This window comes from Branchiostoma belcheri, unplaced genomic scaffold (assembly GCF_001625305.1).
Source record: "Branchiostoma belcheri isolate BF01 breed outbred unplaced genomic scaffold, Haploidv18h27 scaffold104, whole genome shotgun sequence".
Classification (NCBI taxonomy): domain Eukaryota; kingdom Metazoa; phylum Chordata; class Leptocardii; order Amphioxiformes; family Branchiostomatidae; genus Branchiostoma; species Branchiostoma belcheri.
In genome coordinates, this window is record NW_017802425.1 from 1,192,173 (window position 1) to 1,210,914 (window position 18,742).

At 40.8% G+C, this 18,742-nt stretch overlaps 1 protein-coding gene across 1 annotated transcript; it reads left to right on the forward strand.

The window, feature by feature from the left end:
* The first annotated feature begins 269 nt into the window (after window positions 1-269).
* LOC109476287 (betaine--homocysteine S-methyltransferase 1-like) lies at window positions 270-17,268 on the forward strand. The gene is made up of 8 exons (XM_019777182.1): window positions 270-366; window positions 3,925-4,075; window positions 7,453-7,571; window positions 7,946-8,137; window positions 9,638-9,785; window positions 10,263-10,445; window positions 15,348-15,579; window positions 16,090-17,268. Exons 1-8 carry the CDS (start codon window positions 289-291, stop codon window positions 16,379-16,381), a joined length of 1,395 nt encoding a protein of 464 aa, XP_019632741.1. The 5' UTR covers window positions 270-288; the 3' UTR covers window positions 16,382-17,268.
* Window positions 17,269-18,742: the final 1,474 nt, after the last annotated feature.

Below are 18,742 nucleotides of genomic sequence, written 5' to 3' on the forward strand. Positions count from 1 at the left end.
ACATTTTGTCTATGCTGTAAAGAACATGTTACATTTAGCTTGTATCTTAAGAAAAGATGTGGAACTGTGTTTCCTATTTGGGGAGTAATGATGCTAAACAGAACAACCATCTGCTATTTTTTCCCGCGGTATGACGCAAGGATTGTGGGCGGGGTCTTTCGCTTAGCCAATCAGAAGTGAGAATAAGTGATTTGCATAATATTACGCTGTACTCGGTTCTCCATCGAACGCGCTTGGTTGTTTTCGACTTCGTCGCCCCTGAGGAAAGGACGTGCTTGGTGCAAGCGCATGGTGAAAGTGAGATCCCAGCGGGACCAATATTCAACTTCTCTCACTTATCCACACGTCTGCGAGAAAATGTCTGAGGTATTATCTTCCGTCAGATTGAAAAGTAGGCCATTGTGAGAGTGTTGTTTCTTGGGGTATGAACTTGACCGTACAGTGTGTGCATTCAGAGTGTCAATATGCAGCCGGCGCCCGAAGCACCGGCCCACCGGTTTGAGCCGGTCTGTCGTGGGCAAAGATAGATGGTTCAAAATTTGTACAGCTACATACCGTTACATTCTGTGATTATATATAGCGCCATAGTTAATTACGGCAGTTGTTGTTGTATGTTTTTATGGTAAACGTAATTTTGATGTAATAATTTTGATTCATCCCGTCTTGCCGCCACCTCCGGATGCGCGTTGGCAGATTTTTTCTTTCGTTTCCCCGCGTAGCGAGCACAGGCCGAATCACTCTACAATCTACGTATACTGCATAGCTGGCTGTTTTCCCCGACGGATTTATCATATTCTCCACCGTTTCTTCTTCACTGCCCTCTTTCAAGTCTTTGCTAGCTTTTGCGCGGTATTCCGGCGGATTTTGAACAATATTTCTTTTGACCTTGCCGGGTGACCTTTATAGAGCGTAAAAATATATTTTGTCTGTACTCTTGGTCGTACTCTTGACCCAGTTTCAATAATTTTTGGCACAAATTGGGATTTTGCCAGTCCAGCCTCAAGTTTAGATCCATCAGAAGTGTTTTTTTTTTCCTCACAAAAGGTCTTTGCTCGGGATATTTGAACGATTGAAGAGCCTTGGGTGAAAGGCCACAGGACTGATAAAAGTCGGAAATACGTTGGTTTAATGCCTGAAATTTGAATATGGAGAGTTACAGTACCTCTTATCAAGGAGCTTCCATGATAGAATTTCCCTGCAGTTATCGACCAAGCCAGCGGTATTACCGGCTGTTGTTTGGTGTTAGCTTTGGGAACCGGCTGAGACCAGTTCTGTGCCGGGATGTTTTTGTTGGGGGAGCGCTCAGGGTGTGACGCCCAGCTCAGTAAATAAATCAGTCACAATGCTACTCCAGTTACATTTTGAATATAAGCTTTACATCAGCGGGTTTTTTTTGCCCTGTATCAGCTGTTTTTCTGAAACATATCCCTGTATACATGGTATATCTAGGTATAAAATAAACTTCCGTGTACTCCCTGCCCAAGTAGGTGCCCCTTTCGCAAGTGACTGATATTGATAATCTACTCTCCAAGCAGAGGTTGATGGTGGAAGATCGTTAGCTTTTTACATATGGCCTTTTTTTGTTGTAGCTACCACCACCAATTTGGGTGGGGAAATGGTTACAGACTGGCCAATTTGATACTGTCTTACCCCCACCAAAAGATCTGCTTGGAGATTATGATAATCTTCTGACATTCTGTCACGAAAGTCATACGCCCCGCCAGGCTCAAGTCGGCACCCTGGATCTCCTCGCTACTGGCATAACGTTTCTCCCCCCAAAAATCTATCCAGACAATGCCCAAGTGGTATATATAAGTACAACTACAAACAGCTCTTTGCCTGTTAAGGCCCAATGAGCACATTCAAGAGGGCCTGCAGGGGGGGCTCCCGACAACGCTCTACGCTGAATTCGGAAACCCTCGATTACGCTTTACGATAAATTCCAAGTGGTTACAACGCATTACGTAGAATTAAAATGCCGAATACGCTCTACGCAAAAATATTAGAGCGGTCCGTCTACGCTCTACGTAGAATTAAAATGGCCGATTACGCTCTACGGAAAAGGGCTTGTGGGCCCCCATTCAAACCTCCAGCAGTGAAGGGGACAGTGATGTCATTTGACTTTGAGGGGACAGGGATCAAGATCTCCATAGGATATCTATGGGAACATAATGGAACAACTGTGTTTGCACAGATAGCAAAGTCGTCATGGACTATGCCGCATGATGCGGCGTGAAGGATAGGACAAGCTACATGTAGCCTGAGTCCTGTGCAGACTTTTAGCAGGGTGGCCATTGGAATCAGGATACCAATATATGTGAAGGAATGTCCTTGGAACAATGTACAACTTGCAATATTGCTGAGTGTGCATGTGCAGCCCTTCTTAACCAGCTTAGACCAGTTTGGTCCAATGCATTGTTTCACTTGTTTGCAATGAAAGATAAGGCTTTGTTTGCTCCAATGGGACAAATACAACTGTGGTATGACAACAAATTGGATTGGGATCATTTTACAGCCTATTGTAAATATAAGAAAGTCAGTAACTGATGCGCTATACGATAAGTGGATGTCCGAATGATGACAATAAAAGATAGTCATATCCGGTAGTGATTGCTTTAGGCGATGAACAACAGTAGTGTAGTTACACTTACATTGTACGTGCCATGTTTTGGTAAATCCTGCTATATTTTGTGCACATACTGGTGTTTCAAGCTCCCAAATCTTATGGAGCTCGTCAACATATAAGAAGGCAGGGTAACACCAGGAGTAAGATATGCATGGCATAACTTACTCCACAAAACTTCAAAAGCAAGATTTACGAAAAGCCTAAAGTTAGGAAAGTGACTGCTTGGTCTCCGGTAATGTCTAGCCAGGTAAATCTGATGATGGGATGGGATGAAGGGTGGTGAAGCTATTAAAATTTAAAGTGTGAAAATTTTTGCCTGGGGCATCAAAGATCAAAAGCAAACATCATGTCAGTAACCTGACATGCTAGGCATTAATTCCCGCTTTTAATGCAATGATGTGAGTTGTTAGATAATTGCATTGGCAACAGGTAGTACTGATGGTTTTCTCCAGTAAAGGCCCACTTTTTTTCTGGCCACTAATGAAGGATTGAAAATCATGTTCTAAGGCCATTTTTTTTAGCTGCAGTTGGCATTAGAGTTGCAAGGTGGCATCAGTGCACACATACTAGGATTGCTGACATACAAATAGACTCTAGAAGATTTTGTGAGATTGCTGACAAAAATGTTAACAACTCCGACAGCTAATAACTGCAGTGTTTTTTACTTAAACTTAGGCCATGTTGATTTGATTATATGGATGATATCCATACACGCATGAATTTTCATCTGTTTCCCCCCAAAAAAGTTAACGACCACACTGTAAATCGTACAGAGCAGCTGCAACATGAGCAAATATATGCCGTATATCAAAAAAGAAATATTGGAGAACAATAATGTTGCAGAATGCCAAAATCCGTTCCAAAGGACAAGGACATTCTACAAGGGAGGTAGAAAACATGGAGGTAGAAAAAATCTCTTTTTTTCTACCTCCATGTTGCAAAGGACAATAAGGAAATGTGAAGGAATGAAAATGAAGAATCTATTATTCACCATGCCAATAAAATATTGCTCTGTCAGTGTGTGTTAAGTCATTTGTTCAACCTTCATGACCACCTAGATTTCATAATGAAGGCAACTTTTTTTGCCAAAGTTTTCTTTTCTTCACACCAGTTTTGGGGTTCCCGGAGGATGTCATCCATATTCAAATCAACATGGCCTTATAACACATTGCAAGAACCAGAAATACAGTGCCTCAACTTCCAATTCATCACTTCTTACTCTTAGCTAAGAAAACAACATTAAGGAAGCAGGGCTTATAAATGCCACCTGAGAAAGATTCCTTTCTGATTTGTACCAGGCAAACGGTGCTCCAAAGAAAGGCGTTCTGGAGAGGCTGAAGGAGGGAGTGGTGGTGGGAGACGGCGGCTTCGTCTTTGCCCTTGAGAAGCGCGGTTACGTGAAGGCGGGACCATGGACCCCTGAGGCAACTGTCGAGCACCCTGAGGCTGGTAAGCAAAACAACTGACCCATGTGGGATTAACTTCACACCTGTCAGTTTGCATGATTCTGGAAAAGCATCCTAAAACTTGTAACTTTTGGCATGTTTTTGAATGTGATCTGTATGATTGGTAAACTGCTGTGTTATGCCATTTGAGGGCTAATTTGTTAGGGAGTGCAGATTTGGTTGGTGGTAAGAGCAAGCTGTGGTGAGAGTTGAGAACTACTCGGTTTTCCAGCTTTAGGCATGCCAAAACATTGTCTTAAGGAGTTGCCAATACATTGTCTGAAGGAGTTGACAACTTACAACATATTAACCTATGGGACTCAGGAATCTGCAACCCTACCACAGCATGCAAATCAGGGTTCAATTCTCTGAGATGTGCAAACCTTTCTGCTCCAGAACCTGGATGATGTAATGATTAGACTACTGCATGCTTTTGCACCTTTGTAATTGTATAAAGGCTGATAATTTTTATGTTTAACAGTGCATTTACATGTATATGTGCCTTTACAATGCATTAAGCTTACAGTTATACTGAAACTAAGTAAGTGGTTTTTATAAATTGTCTAGAAATAGAAAGTACAAGTATTTTCAATGTAATGTTTTTTTTTTCCTTTACGTTTTTGTCCCTTCATGATTGTGATGTGCAGATTGCATAGTTTATTTTTCCAGAAGAAAAGCCACAACAGCAGCCCTGACAGGTGTGTCTACATCTGAGGGATGGAACTCAACTGCAACGAGAACGTCCTGTCCCCTGCTTTCAAGACAAAAAATTCTTCTGCTTGTTTTTTCAGCAAACAGGACACCAAGCACAGACCAGGGCCAGTGGAGGCACGGTTAAGAAGAGTCTCCAAGTTGCAGACGTATCACCTGAATCAAGGGATACTTGGTGATGGGAATACAGGGTGATGGGCTCTGTCCCTCCCTTGCAATAACTAACATGGAACAGGGATGGCAAGTGAAACTTTCTCAACTTGCAAGTGTTTTGAGAATANGATCATTGGCAGATATCGATAATGTAAAGGAAGACCTAATTTGCATAATAAATGGCAAATTGGTACAATTTTATGGTGGTAACTGCTGGGAATTTAATACTTGCCATACTTGGAAGTTCAGTGAAGGTGAACATCACTAAACATAATTTATGTCAATCAGGACCTCATTTGCATAATTATGAGGAAACGCTAGAATAGCCTTATTTCTTAAGATAACCCTGTCATTTGGTGGAGAGTATGATCAATTGATACAATATATGCAAATGGCCTCATATGATTTGAATATATGCGGTGAAAAATGTAATCCAATTACAGGTGGTCATCGCCATGCGAAAGATTTATGAAAACAATACACATGTCATGGAGGTATGAGATCATCGAACTCTAGTTCACCATGCCAATAAAATATTGCTCTGTGTGTTAAGTCATTTATTCAACCTTCATGACCACCTAGATTTATAATGAAGGCAACTTTTTTTGCCAAAGTTTTCTTTTCTTCACACCAGTTTTGGGGTTCCCGGAGGATGTCATCCATATAATCAAATCAACATGGCCCTATAACACATCGCAAGAACCAGAAATACAGTGCCTCAACTTTTAAGTCATCACTTCTTACTCTTAGCTAAGAAAACAACATTAAGGAAGCAGGGCTTAAAAATACCACCTGAGAAAGATTTCTTTCTGATTTGTACCAGGCAAACGGTGCTCCAAAGAAAGGCGTTCTGGAGAGGCTGAAGGAGGGAGTGGTGGTGGGAGACGGCGGCTTCGTCTTTGCCCTGGAGAAGCGCGGTTACGTGAAGGCGGGACCATGGACCCCTGAGGCAACTGTCGAGCACCCTGAGGCTGGTAAGCAAAACAACTGACCCATGTGGGATTAACTTCACACCTGTCGGTTTGCATGATTCTGGAAAAGCATCTTAAAACTTGTAACTCTTGGCATGTTTTTGAATGTGATCTGTATGATTGGTAAACTGCTGTGTTATGCCATTTGAGGGCTAATTTGTTAGTGAGTGCAGATTTGTTTGGTGGTAAGAGCAAGCTGTGGTGAGAGTTGAGAACTACTTGATTTTCCAGCTTTAGGCATGCCAAAACATTGTCTTAAGGAGTTGACAATACATTGTCTTAAGGAGTTGACAACTTACAACATAACCTACAGGACTCAGGAGTCTGCAACCCTACCACAGCATGCAAATCAAGGTTCAATTCTCTGAGTCTGATGTGTAAACCTTTCTGCTCCAGAGCCTGGATTAGTAATGATTAGACTACTGCATGGTTTTGCACCTTTGTATAAAGGCTGATAATTTTTATGTTTAACAATACATTTTTAGGTGCCTTTACAATGCATAAAGCTTACAGTTACACTGAAACTTAGAGTTAGTGGTTTTGATAAATTGTCTAGAAATATAAAGTACAAGTATTTTTAATGTAATGGTTTCTTTTCCTTTACGTTTTTGTCCTTTCATGATTGTGATGTGCAGATTGCATACTTTATTTTTCCAGAAGAAATGCCACAACAGCAGCCCTGACAGGTCTGTCTACTTCTGAGGGATGGAACTCAACTGCAACGAGAACGTCCTGTCCCCTGCTTTCAAGACAAAAAATTCTTCTGCTTGTTTTTTCAGCAAACAGGACACCAAGCACAGACCAGGGCCAGTGGAGGCACGGTTAAGAAGAGTCTCCAAGTTGCAGACGTATCACCTGAATCAAGGGATACTTGGTGATGGGAATACAGGGTGATGGGCTCTGTCCCTCCCTTGCAATAACTAACATGGAACAGGGATGGCAAGTGAAACTTTCTCAACTTGCAAGTGTTTTGAGAATAAGAGGAAGTGAACAGATACAAAAGATGTACATGCTTATCTTTTTGAAAATTGGGTTTTGACTTTGGTATTGTTGATTCGATATCCTTTCCAAAGCTTCTGGCAGAATGGTGGCTGTTGTTCTGTAGCAGTCTGCCTGAACTTGTTGCCAAATACGATGACCGTGAGCTCAGCAGAGTAAGAAAGGTTTTAAGCTACCTTCTTGTTGGAGGTAGTGTAACGGCATATTAAGATGTACACAACATACATGTAGATCTGTTTCACCAGGACTTTCTACTCTCTTACAGCAAAGACAACGTAGACTGACGATTGTATCTTAAGTTACGTATCCTTGTACAAAGCAGTTACCTAGCATTATAACGTCAAAGATCTCTTCTCAGGAAAAGGGGGAGTTGTGACATATTCGGCAGTTTTGGTAAGTATGCCAAACTCTGGGGCAAGTTAGCTGCAAGTCTGAACTGAGTATAGACCATTCTGTCAGGACTTGTAAGCCCTATGAACTTGCAGTGTGGTTCACAAATTCAGTATAGACGGTTTCTTAAACATTTTTTTCTCTGTTATGCCAACAGTCCGCCAGCTTCACCGTGAGTTTGTTCGTGCTGGTGCAGACGTCTGTCAGACGTTCACCTTTTACGCCAGCGACGACAAGCTGGAAAACCGTGGAAACTACGCCAACAAGACTCACACAGTACGTGGGCAGAGTGTAGAATTACTAGAAATGAAGATTAATCTGTGGTGCACCTCCTTTAAAAACAGCAGACCCAATGGTAAAGGGCCACATGGAAGTTTGAAAATTCAATAGTGATGAATAAAAATATGAAATATCAGTTTTTTTATATCAAACTTATGTATACTGCAGATAAGACTCACAGCCATGATACATGCTCACCAAATGGTACATGCTCACCAAAATGTTAAGGACAACTTGTTCAAGATGTAAACATGCTGTCAAAAAAAAATCAGTAAATATACCTTAAAAAGTCTTTTTTATAGCGGAAAGAAGACATTCTACCATTTTTTCTGGTTCAGCATGACATCATTTTGCCATTTCTTCTTCAAAAGGGGTCCAAAATCAACCAAGCGGCATGCGACATAGCCAAGGAGGTTGCAGACGAGGGCGGCTGCCTTGTTGCCGGCGGCATCTCCCAGACCCCAACCTACCTGAGTGGGAAGGGGAAAGAGGCCGTCCAGGCCGAGTTTCGCAAGCAAATCAAGATTTTTGTCGCCAACGATGTGGACTTCCTGCTTGCTGAGGTAGATAGTTTACCCCAGACTGTGTAAGGGCTGGGAGGACAGTAGATGGATGTGTCATGTCCCCTTTCAGATGGAAATATAAAAGTGGCAGACCCGTATGACTGTATGACTATGAGGGAGTTAAGGTGTCAAATCTCTGCATGTAAAGAACCCAATACACTAAATAATCCAGAAGAGTAGGGGTGACCTGGTGTGCTTGGCTAAATACCCAAGCCGTAGGAAAGACGCACTGCACTAGTAGCTACTTGAACAAGCATGATGGTTCACCTCAGTTGAGAATGACAAAAGAAGTTATTTATTTATCACAGTAGATGCTGTACTTTTCTACTGAACAAAATAGCTTGCAAGGAAACATTTGTCTGTTTTCCCAACATGCACTTAGGCACGCTTCCAATTTTAAAGTGTTTTCTAATCCATGTGACACATGATCTGCTTGCATTTAAAGCTTAAGGGTCTAGTTCTTTTAAAAGGAAAAGAAGCTCTTTGGCATTAATTTCTGCATGTGAGCTGTGTGACTACAGGGTCCAAGCGTCATTGGGCTGAATAACTGATCCTTGGCAAGTTGTTCCTACGTCAGTGACGACTGCGTAGGCCTCTCCAACACGTGTACTGTTGCTATGTTCAGACTAGGGGGTAGTTAAACACGAATGCCCAGACACGTGTAAGGTGTCTGGCATGAAAACTTCAGAACGTCAAGCATTTGATCATCTAGTGTGTGTACTGTTGCCATGTGCCAACTCAAGTGCACAGACACTTAAGGCGCGAAGTGCATCACTGATGACACAAAATGCTCTCATTCGTGTTTCAGTATTTTTAGCAAATACCTGTAGACGTACACTGTTGCCATACACGTGACATGTAATAAGCTCAAAAGGTAGTTTGAATCATACAGGATAAAGTGCAGCACTGATGACAGGAAGGCTCTACTCTTGCTGAGTGCTGTAAAAGTGTGGGAGGATTGCTTTCAAAACACACGTTGCCATGTGCATACAGGGCTCGAAATTTTTTTCTGCATACCTGCACCAGTGCAAATAACAATGAAAATCACCTGCACTATACAAGTTTTAGCTGCACCGCTCAGTATTTAGAAAGTATGGATCACATTAAACATCGTTCAGAAACCATTGCCATTATTTCCTATGTACTTCTTTGGTAGTAGCAGTTAATGCAGCAGGGCTCAAAATACTGGGTGCGTGTGCAACTTATTGCGCCCAAAATTGGAGCTGTGCATCCAATTTTTTTCTGTGGGTGCACCAGTGCATTCAAATATTTTTGTCTGTATTTTGTACATATCAAATGTATAATAGTATACAGGATATTCTTGGCATCTACATGTAAGTGTTAGAAAAATAATAAGGTGAGTTGCACTAGTACACCTATTCAAAACAATTGGATTTTAAGCCCTGGCATGTGGAAGAAGTGTCCATATCCAAGGACCATAGCACAAACACTTTTATATCTGATGAAGTGCCGCATGATGACATGAACACCTGTGTTCAGTACTACGAGCATGTGGAAGAAGTGGAGTGGGCCATTGAGGTGCTGAAGGAGACTGGGAAGCCAGTGGCAGCCAACATGTGCATTGGGCCGGAGGGAGACATGCACGGGGTGTCTGCTGGGGAGTGTGCTGTGCGCATGGCGCGGGCTGGTGGGTCACAGATTATTATACTATTATAGCCTTATGAAGCTGCTACTCCCATTGGGTCATTTGGTCATACTTGAGCATTGATGTGTCTGACTTAGTGCAGAGAAGATATATTTCTTCCATTAACCCAGACTTAGTGCCTAAAAGTGGTCTCTTGGCACTGAGCACATTTCATTTTATCAATGAGAAATTGATTAGTAGTCAGCTCATCAGTTTACAAAGCCTGTTAGAACACTTTCTTGCAGTTGTGCAGATTTAAAATTATTAGTATATAAATTGGGGATATAAGAAGTCTTCCTATTTCAAAGAAAAACGAAGAGGCGAATCCGAGAACCAACAAATTAAATTGGTGTGGCCTAAGGGGGATAAAAGTCTTCCTTTTGTGAATGGTCTGCCCTCAATGATTATCTCATGGCCTTTCCCCATGATTACAGCAGCATCCTGACAGATTACTGACATGATTGATGCCTTTGACTCCAGGAGCCGACATTGTGGGCATCAACTGCCACTTTGACCCGTTTGTGTGCCTGGAGGGCATGAGGAAAATGAAGGCAGCGCTCGACAAGGCCGACCTCCATCCTTACCTGATGGTACAGCCCCTGGCATACATGACTCCTGATGCAAGCAAGCAGGGCTTCATCGACCTGCCAGAGTTCCCATTCGGTAAGTTATCAGGCACAGTTAACTAGTAGTCTTAGGCCATACTGATTTGACATATCTACATGCTCTGGGCACCCCAGAAATGTAATATGAAGGTTAGATACAGAATTCCCAATGCAAGCTTGTAAGTTAAAGAGAGGTGGTAAGGCCACACCAATTTAATTTGTTGGTTCTCGGATTCGCCTCTTCGTTTTTTTCTGATTTGCAAAAAAAAAAAAATTTGCTTCTGGTCCTGAATCAACTGAAAAATGCTCATGTTTTGCCCCCAACAGTTGAGGAAAGTCCTTTTCTTCCTAGTTGTTACAGTTTTCCCATCTATCATTGCAGTGGTTTGATTAAAAGTTCAAAATTCAATGTTTAAATTTTAACCCAGCCTTTTGTGTTGACTTCATGGCTCATCTTGTAGCATTTAAGAGTCATTGCACGAGAAAACCAGGCAGAGGCCGGAAGATGGGGGTCGGCCAAATCGGCTCATACTTTGTATGTGAGATAGGTATGAGGAACTATTAACAGCCATATAGTTAAAACCCTCCAGGTATTTTTCGTTATGGAGTTCTGGGACCCCCCTCTGAGACCCTCAAAAATCTAACAATTTATGGCTGAAAATTACTGAAATTACAATGGACACCACGGTAATTCTGATAATGATATGAACATGGGGTTTCTTTTGTCACATAGCATGGGTCTTTTACTTTTACAAAACAAAAATTGAAGATGCAACATTAAAGTTAAAAGGGTATACCAGGGGGTTACCAGAACCAATGAAAACAGAATTTTCATCTTTCTAAATTTTAGTCATTTTTAAGTAGCTTTTTCTCCGTGACGCGGCAAATTTGATAAACGGTTTTACCGTTGCTGGAAAGAGGAACATCTGCTGATTCAAAAACAAGTGTCGTTTAATTGGGCCACGCATAACGCGGGCCGTGACGAAGGGTCTTTATGGGGGTTTTCCGGGTTTTGGACCATAATAAATTAGCTAACAACGTCTCTTCACGGGGTAAATCATGGGCATTTTTGTGCAGCTGCATGGGATCAATGATCAATTGTGGAAAAATGCTAAAAGTAATTAGAAATATTCGTCGGGGCTCCACATGGGGGATACAAGGATACCTAAAAAGCAAATTTAAACTGATTTTACACAATTTATCACATTTTATTTCTAATTTCCATTAGTAAATATCTTTCAAAATAAATTTTGTGCATTCACTTTGTGCTAAATAATATGGAGGCTATGTATGGGGTTTATCAGAACACCATGTGTGAAACCAGCTACCAAAAAAAACACAAGCCACATGGGTGCATACACGTAGATACAAGTACTCCAAATGGACAATCTAGAAATAGGACTAAGAATATGATGCGTTTAAGCTAAATATAACAGTAAAAACAGTCATATTCAACTAAAGGCCACTGAAAATACAGGTTTGCCAAATATACTCAGGCTTTCAGTATTGGATTAAATGAACTAGTTAGCATTTACATATACAGGAACATCAGGTTCTACTCAGCGTATAAGATAAGGAAACCAATTAATAAAAAATCCGTCATTTAAAAACAAAACAGCAATAAATTTTACCAAATAAAAATCCCAGACCAGTAAGAATCGCATTAAAATATAATGTCAATCAATTCAAATGAGAAAAGTATCTCCATCATTGACTGTACCATCATCGACTATTTCTTGATATATTTATGACAATTCAGGCCTAGATTACTGGATATTGTCATTATGCAAGCATTGGATTAATTCAATTTTTCAAGTATCCTTATGCCCCCCCCCCATGCAGAGCCCCCTTAAACTGGCATAATTTTTGACCACAAATCTATGCATGCATGGTTTTTACTCAAACTACACAAAAACGGCCATATATTGCCCTTCACTGCGACATTTTATGATCGATTTGTATGATCTATAGACCCATGGCCCATTTATGTGTGATTTGTGGTCCAGTAATTAGACCAGACTTGTTTCTGAATGAACTGAAACATGTCTTCTACCCTGCAAGGATAGTGTTCCTGTTTCTGGGGAACTAAAATTAAGAGCTCGAGAGATGAAAAGTCTCATTTCATGATGTAATGTGCTAAAACTAAAAGGTTGAAAACAATTTAAAAGCACATAGCAAAACACTTTCATTTCCTTATAGCACTGGTCCTATTTTGAAAATAGACCATTTTCTCTAGATCTACAGACCATTGTGCGCACGTTGACATGTAGACATTTGCTTTAGTTTTCCACATGTGTACTTTTGAGACTTTGGCAAATGAGAACGAAAAACAAAGTTGTACTAATATCTAGGACAGCTCAACCTGTACCTTCTTTTGGTGTATGAGTGTCTTTGCTTGAATCGGAGGATATTAGTTAGTATTAATATGTTACATCTAGTAAGTAAATTATTATTAACTCTAGAACTAACTCATTATAGATCACAGATGTATAATATGATATGTTTTAAAGATATAAGAATTAAGTATGAAATGAATTTGATTGACTTTGTTTCACTTAGATGATTAGCAGTTAGAATATTTAAATCAAGATTTGGCCAATGACGTTTACAATAAATATGCACAGTTCTCCTGATACATTCCAAATTTTCATGCTCCCGCACCCCAGACAAGTCAGTACAAACCAGCCCTGGCAGACTTTTTGCATTTTTGTGTTTTATTTTTGCAAACATAAGTTTTGTAAAAAGAGATGCCCGAGGCGGAAGATTGTCACGATTGCGAAGCTTGCAGGAGCGTCTCCAACAAATGTACTTTTGGAACGCCGTACAAACTAAAATTCTCAATCATAATATACTAGTATATGATTAAAACCAACCTCCAGACTACATTGAATGTATACTTTCAGTGCTGTTATTTTCCAGCCTTTGGTAATCACCTTGGTGTCATATGGTCTTAACGGCATTTACGATATGCTCAGTTCATTTGAGATGTTTTCTAAACAATCCAAGTAAAAAGTCTTTCATTTCATGATAATTTCGTAAATAGCAAATTGTACAAGCTGAAAATACATTCTAAATAGAAAATGCTAAACTGTTCACTATTCAGAAAGCCACTGTGGAAAGAACGCCCCTCTTGAGTATGAGTGGATTTCAAAGACCTTCCTATCTTCCGACCTACTGCTGACTTATACAGCGATCCTAAATGGTCTGAGTAATTTTTTCAGTGGCCTTCAGTTGAATTTGCCTGTTTTTACGGTTCTGTTTAGCTTTATTCTTAGTCCTGTTGCTATAGTGTTCATTTAGAGTACTTGTATCTAAGTGCATGCACACATGCGGCTTGTGTATATGGTAGCTAGTTTCACACATGGTGTTGTGATAACCCCCATACATAGCCTCCATATTATTTAGCACAAAGTGAATGCACAAAATTTATTTTGAAAGGTAGTTACTAATGGAAATTAGAAATAAAATGTGATAAATTGTGTAAAATCAGTTTAAATTTGCTTTTTAGGTATCCTTGTATCCCCCATGTGGAGCCCCAACGAATATTTCTAATTGTTTTTAGCATTTTTCCACAATTGATCATTGATCCCATGCAGCTGCACAAAAATGCCCATGATTTACCCCGTAAAGAGACGTTGTTAGCTAATTTATTATGGTCCAAAACCCGGAAAACCCCCATAAAGACCCTTCGTTCACGGCCCGCGTTATGCGTGGCCCGAATTAAACGACACTTGTTTTTGAATCAGCAGATGTTCCTCTTTCCAGCAACGGTAAAACCGTTTATCAAATTTGCCGCGTCACGGAGAAAAAGCTACTTAAAAATGACTAAAATTTAGAAAGATGAAAATTCTGTTTTCATTGGTTCTGGTAACCCCCTGGTATACCCTTTTAACTTCAATGTTGCATCTTCAATTTTTGTTTTGTAAAAGTAAAAGACCCATGCTATGTGACAAAAGAAACCCCATGTTCATATCATTATCAGAATTACCGTGGTGTCCATTGTAATTTCAGTAATTTTTAGCCATAAATTGTTAGGTTTTTGAGGGTCTCAGAGGGGGGTCCCAGAACACCATAACGAAAAATACCTGGAGGGTTTTAACTATATGGCTGTTAATAGTTCCTCATACCTATCTCACATACAAAGTATGAGCCGATTTGGCCGACCCCCATCTTCCGACCTCTGCCTGGTTTTGCCTGGTTTTCTCGTGCAATGACTCTTAAGCCTATAATAGGATGCCTAGACCTGTTTTTGTTTTTATTTTTTTCTCGCCCTGTCGCTTCATATTTTTTCTGAAAAAATCCGAGAACCAACAAATTAAATTGGTGTGGCCTAAGGTGTGTAATTAGGTTTTGCTGACAGTATTTTAAATACTTAATGTTTAATGTGCCCCCCAAAATTTTTATATGCACCTAAATTTTTAGGGTAGGTGCACCAGTGCATCTGTTATTCCTAAAAATGTATTTAGAGCCCTGTCATGTTACCTGATTCATTTGTTGCCAACCCTCTTGGCTCTGTGCTGTAAACCTAGAGAAGCACAGAGGCAATTTCAAAGCTTATCTAGGTTTCCCCTCCTTGTAGCAATTCAATATTCTGCTTCGAAAGAAGTTAACGCACATGTATTTATTAAAAGACTGGAAGCTCAAGTGGTGGACAGGGGAGATTTACAGCACAAAGCTAAGGGAGCTGGCATCAATTGTATCAATCGCAATCTCATTACATGACAGGGCTCCAAATTCCTTTTGGGGAATAGGTACACGTGCACTTAACCAAAAAAATTTATTTCTGTTTCACATGCTACATATGTTTTCTTGACATAACATGTTTCACAGGTTTATGTACTGTAATATGTTTTGTGAATGTGGATACGTCTGTTTTATCTCATTCTGTTAATTCATCTTTGTTGTTGGGCTGGTTCAAAGTAGACAAAAAAATTAAGTCTATTCTGTTCTTTCCTTACAGCACTGGAGCCCCGCGTGTGTAGCCGCTGGGAGATCCAGAAGTTTGCCCGTGAGGCATATGAGCTGGGGATCCGGTATATAGGCGGCTGCTGTGGGTTTGAGCCCTACCACATCAGGGCGGTAAGCGAGGAGCTCAGCAAGGAGAGGGGAGGTTTCATGCCTGAAGGCTCCCAGAAGCACGACCAGTGGGGACTGGGTCTGCGTCTGCACACAAAGCCATGGGTTCGTGCCAGGTAAAATGGCTCAAATCTTCATCAGGGTTTGTTGATGACATGTCAAGTTCTGCAGTCTGAATACTGTTCCTAAGGTCCACAAGATAATGCGCATTAAGGAGCTATTTTTAAACTTCTAAAATTGCACCAGATTATTTTATTATCTGTGTAGTAACTGTAGTAGTATATACAGTAACTCAACTTACCATATCCATGTACAGGACCTGTGTCATACCCCATAAAGTTGTTGACCTGTTAGTAGTGTTACAAATAAAAATTAAGTCCGACACAAAAATTCCTTTACACTACGAATATCATCCATTTAATGCCCAAAAGATCTATCCATGTATAATGCCAGGTTACTTGATATATCAATATTGCAACATTAATGATATTCTGATCTTAATTACAATTCTAAAAATGCAGTTTGTAAAATCATCACAATCTGGTTTCAGAGAATGCATGGTTGGTTGATTGCATGTTAATAAGGTTTGAATGTTTGAAAATGTTGATTTCTCCTGTTGTCCTCAGGGCCCGTCGTGAGTACTGGGAGAACCTGAAGCCGGCCAGCGGTCGCCCCTTCTGCCCCTCCTGCTCCAAACCCGACAACTGGGGCGTCACAGCCGGCGACGACATGCTCAAACAGAAGACAGAGGCCACCACAGAGGAGGAGATCAAACAACTGGCAGCAAAAATGAGAGACACTGTCTCACTTAATCATGTGTCCTTAATAAGGGAACACGCTACTTTCCAATTACTAGGAAGAATCCAAACTTCAGTTATTTTAGTAAAGACTTCAACCAAAGAAGCACTGCAGACATAAGCTCATATTTTTAGGTCGTCTTTATTTTCTGAAAGGTACATGCAAACATGAGGGGTTGAGTGGCTGACACTTGGATTCAGGGGGATTGAGACCATACTTCAGTATCTGCTGGCTTCTGTGAAGCTTGCTCTCTTCACCCAAGTGCCTTACTGCCTACTGGAAATCACAATGATTGACTATAGGAATGTACCATTATCAATTGTGGGGTAAGTTGTGTAAGTAAGAAAACGTTCCAAAGGGCAAGTAGATCTTTAAAAAGATGCACAGTTTGAAAGAGACTTTGACAAAATGCACCCACTCAAATGAATTCGTGAGTACTGGAATTAAAATATACATGACTGTATATCTAACAATGCAAATAGTGTTCTGGATGTAGTACTTACCTTGTCTGACAAGATTGAATAACTTAGAATGAATCCTAAGATCTGAATGTTTTATAGGGATGAGGATTTAGAGATGTTTGGAGATAGTACAATGCAAAGGAATTTTTTTAATATAGCACACTGCCACTATTTGGGGATATCACATATACATGTGTAGACATGTCATTTTTTTTATAAAGTTCACCTCAATGAAGCATCTGAAGCACTTAAGCAATAACCTAGACTACCAAATACCAATCTGAGAAATACCAAAACAGTAAATATGAATCTACACAGTACTTACTTTTTTTCTGAACAACCATCTGTAGGAAATGAATTCTGTACAAGAACTTTATTTTCTGTGTTGCTTGCTCTTTATTTGTGCACAAGTTGTGGATGTTCATAGGACGACACTTGGACCATTACTGTGAGTCGGTGATATTTTTCTGGTAGAAGTTTTAACACTAATCCTATTGTCAAGACGTTGTAGTGTTCGTGATTTGAGAATAAAGAATATTAGCTAAAGCTCGCTCATTCTTCATTTGTGACTCCCATTCTAAAATGTTATTCAATACTGTAAATTGTAGCGCACATAATGTACCGCACATATTTCACTATCTACAGTAGCTATTCTCGATCCAGCCATGCTGCTGATACTCTCTAATTTCTAAAGTATTTTTCAAAATCATTCGTTGACAATCCGGTCCCTTAATAATGAATGGTGCTTGGAAAGAAATATTGATGTGGGCCCTTGGTAGCTGCCCGGGTTCGTCTAAGTTCCGCTGCAATCAGTCAACATTTAAGATGAAGCCCGCATGTTCCGCCCACACGCGGTTTCGCGAGCCACAGGAAGACCGCACAAACTTGACCCCTTTAGAAGATTGAGAGAGGGAGCAGAGGTCGGGGGAAGGAGGGGACAAGAATAATGGCCCCCTGTCCAGATGTCTGCTGACATTAGTGGGTTAGAAGCTGCGGGGAATATGAAAAAGCGGCATCGGTGGTGACTACGGTCGGCATAGTGGGGGGTGAAGACTTCAAGCTTTAGATTTTGATTCAAAAATACAACAGAAAACATTTACACAATGTATCTACCACCTTACTAGACTAGTCCGAGCCTTTCTTTTACGTCCTGAAAGTGGTGCGGGGCAATAAACTTTATGCGGACATGTCGGTACAGGTAAAACATAACATGTTACCAGAAAATACAACAGAATGATGGAGGACCGTTAGGTACTGTAGGTGTTATGGCTTCATTTTTCTTTAATTTCCATGTATCATCGGCAGCATTTCATCCGTAAGTGTTTTGTTGTGTGCCAAGGATGGTTTACAATGGAATAGAATTTGTCTGGCCGCGGAATAAAACAGATGGAGACTATCAGACCAGTTCAGAAACCTCTCGGGTGCTCACGTAACCATTCGCCTCCCCCTCATGTGACAGTCATCACAACTCAGCAGAGAGGACTGCTACTGCTTCAGTCGCCCACAGAGTGCAATCCATCCTGAAGTGCCGCTTCCCGGATCCCATCACTCGCACTATTTTAAGTAAACAGCAGTAGCAAGTTGAACTTGAACTCACGGACAGCTATTTTCGGCCAGTATTCACGGCCGGGCGCCCTAGAGACAAGGTCAGACTTCACTTGGTCATCAATGGGACAAGTGTTTTGTCAAAAATCTTCAAATCCATCACGAACTGGTACCGAAACGGTTATCAAACTTGGTTTTGCTCATGCGTGGTGTGCTGAACATCATCTGCAATATCCACATACAGGCAAAACCTTTCCACATACCGGCACACTAGCATCCATACACAGGCACATATTTTCCCTGATACTTAACACCGCCCACATACATGTAGACAAACACATCTGTTCAATGGTGCTGAACACCACACGTCACACACATGTGCGCGTGCCTGTCCTTGGTGCTGAACACCTTCCGATCCACACACAGGCAAACACTTGTCCTTGGTGCTGAATACAATCCACACAAAGCAAACGTA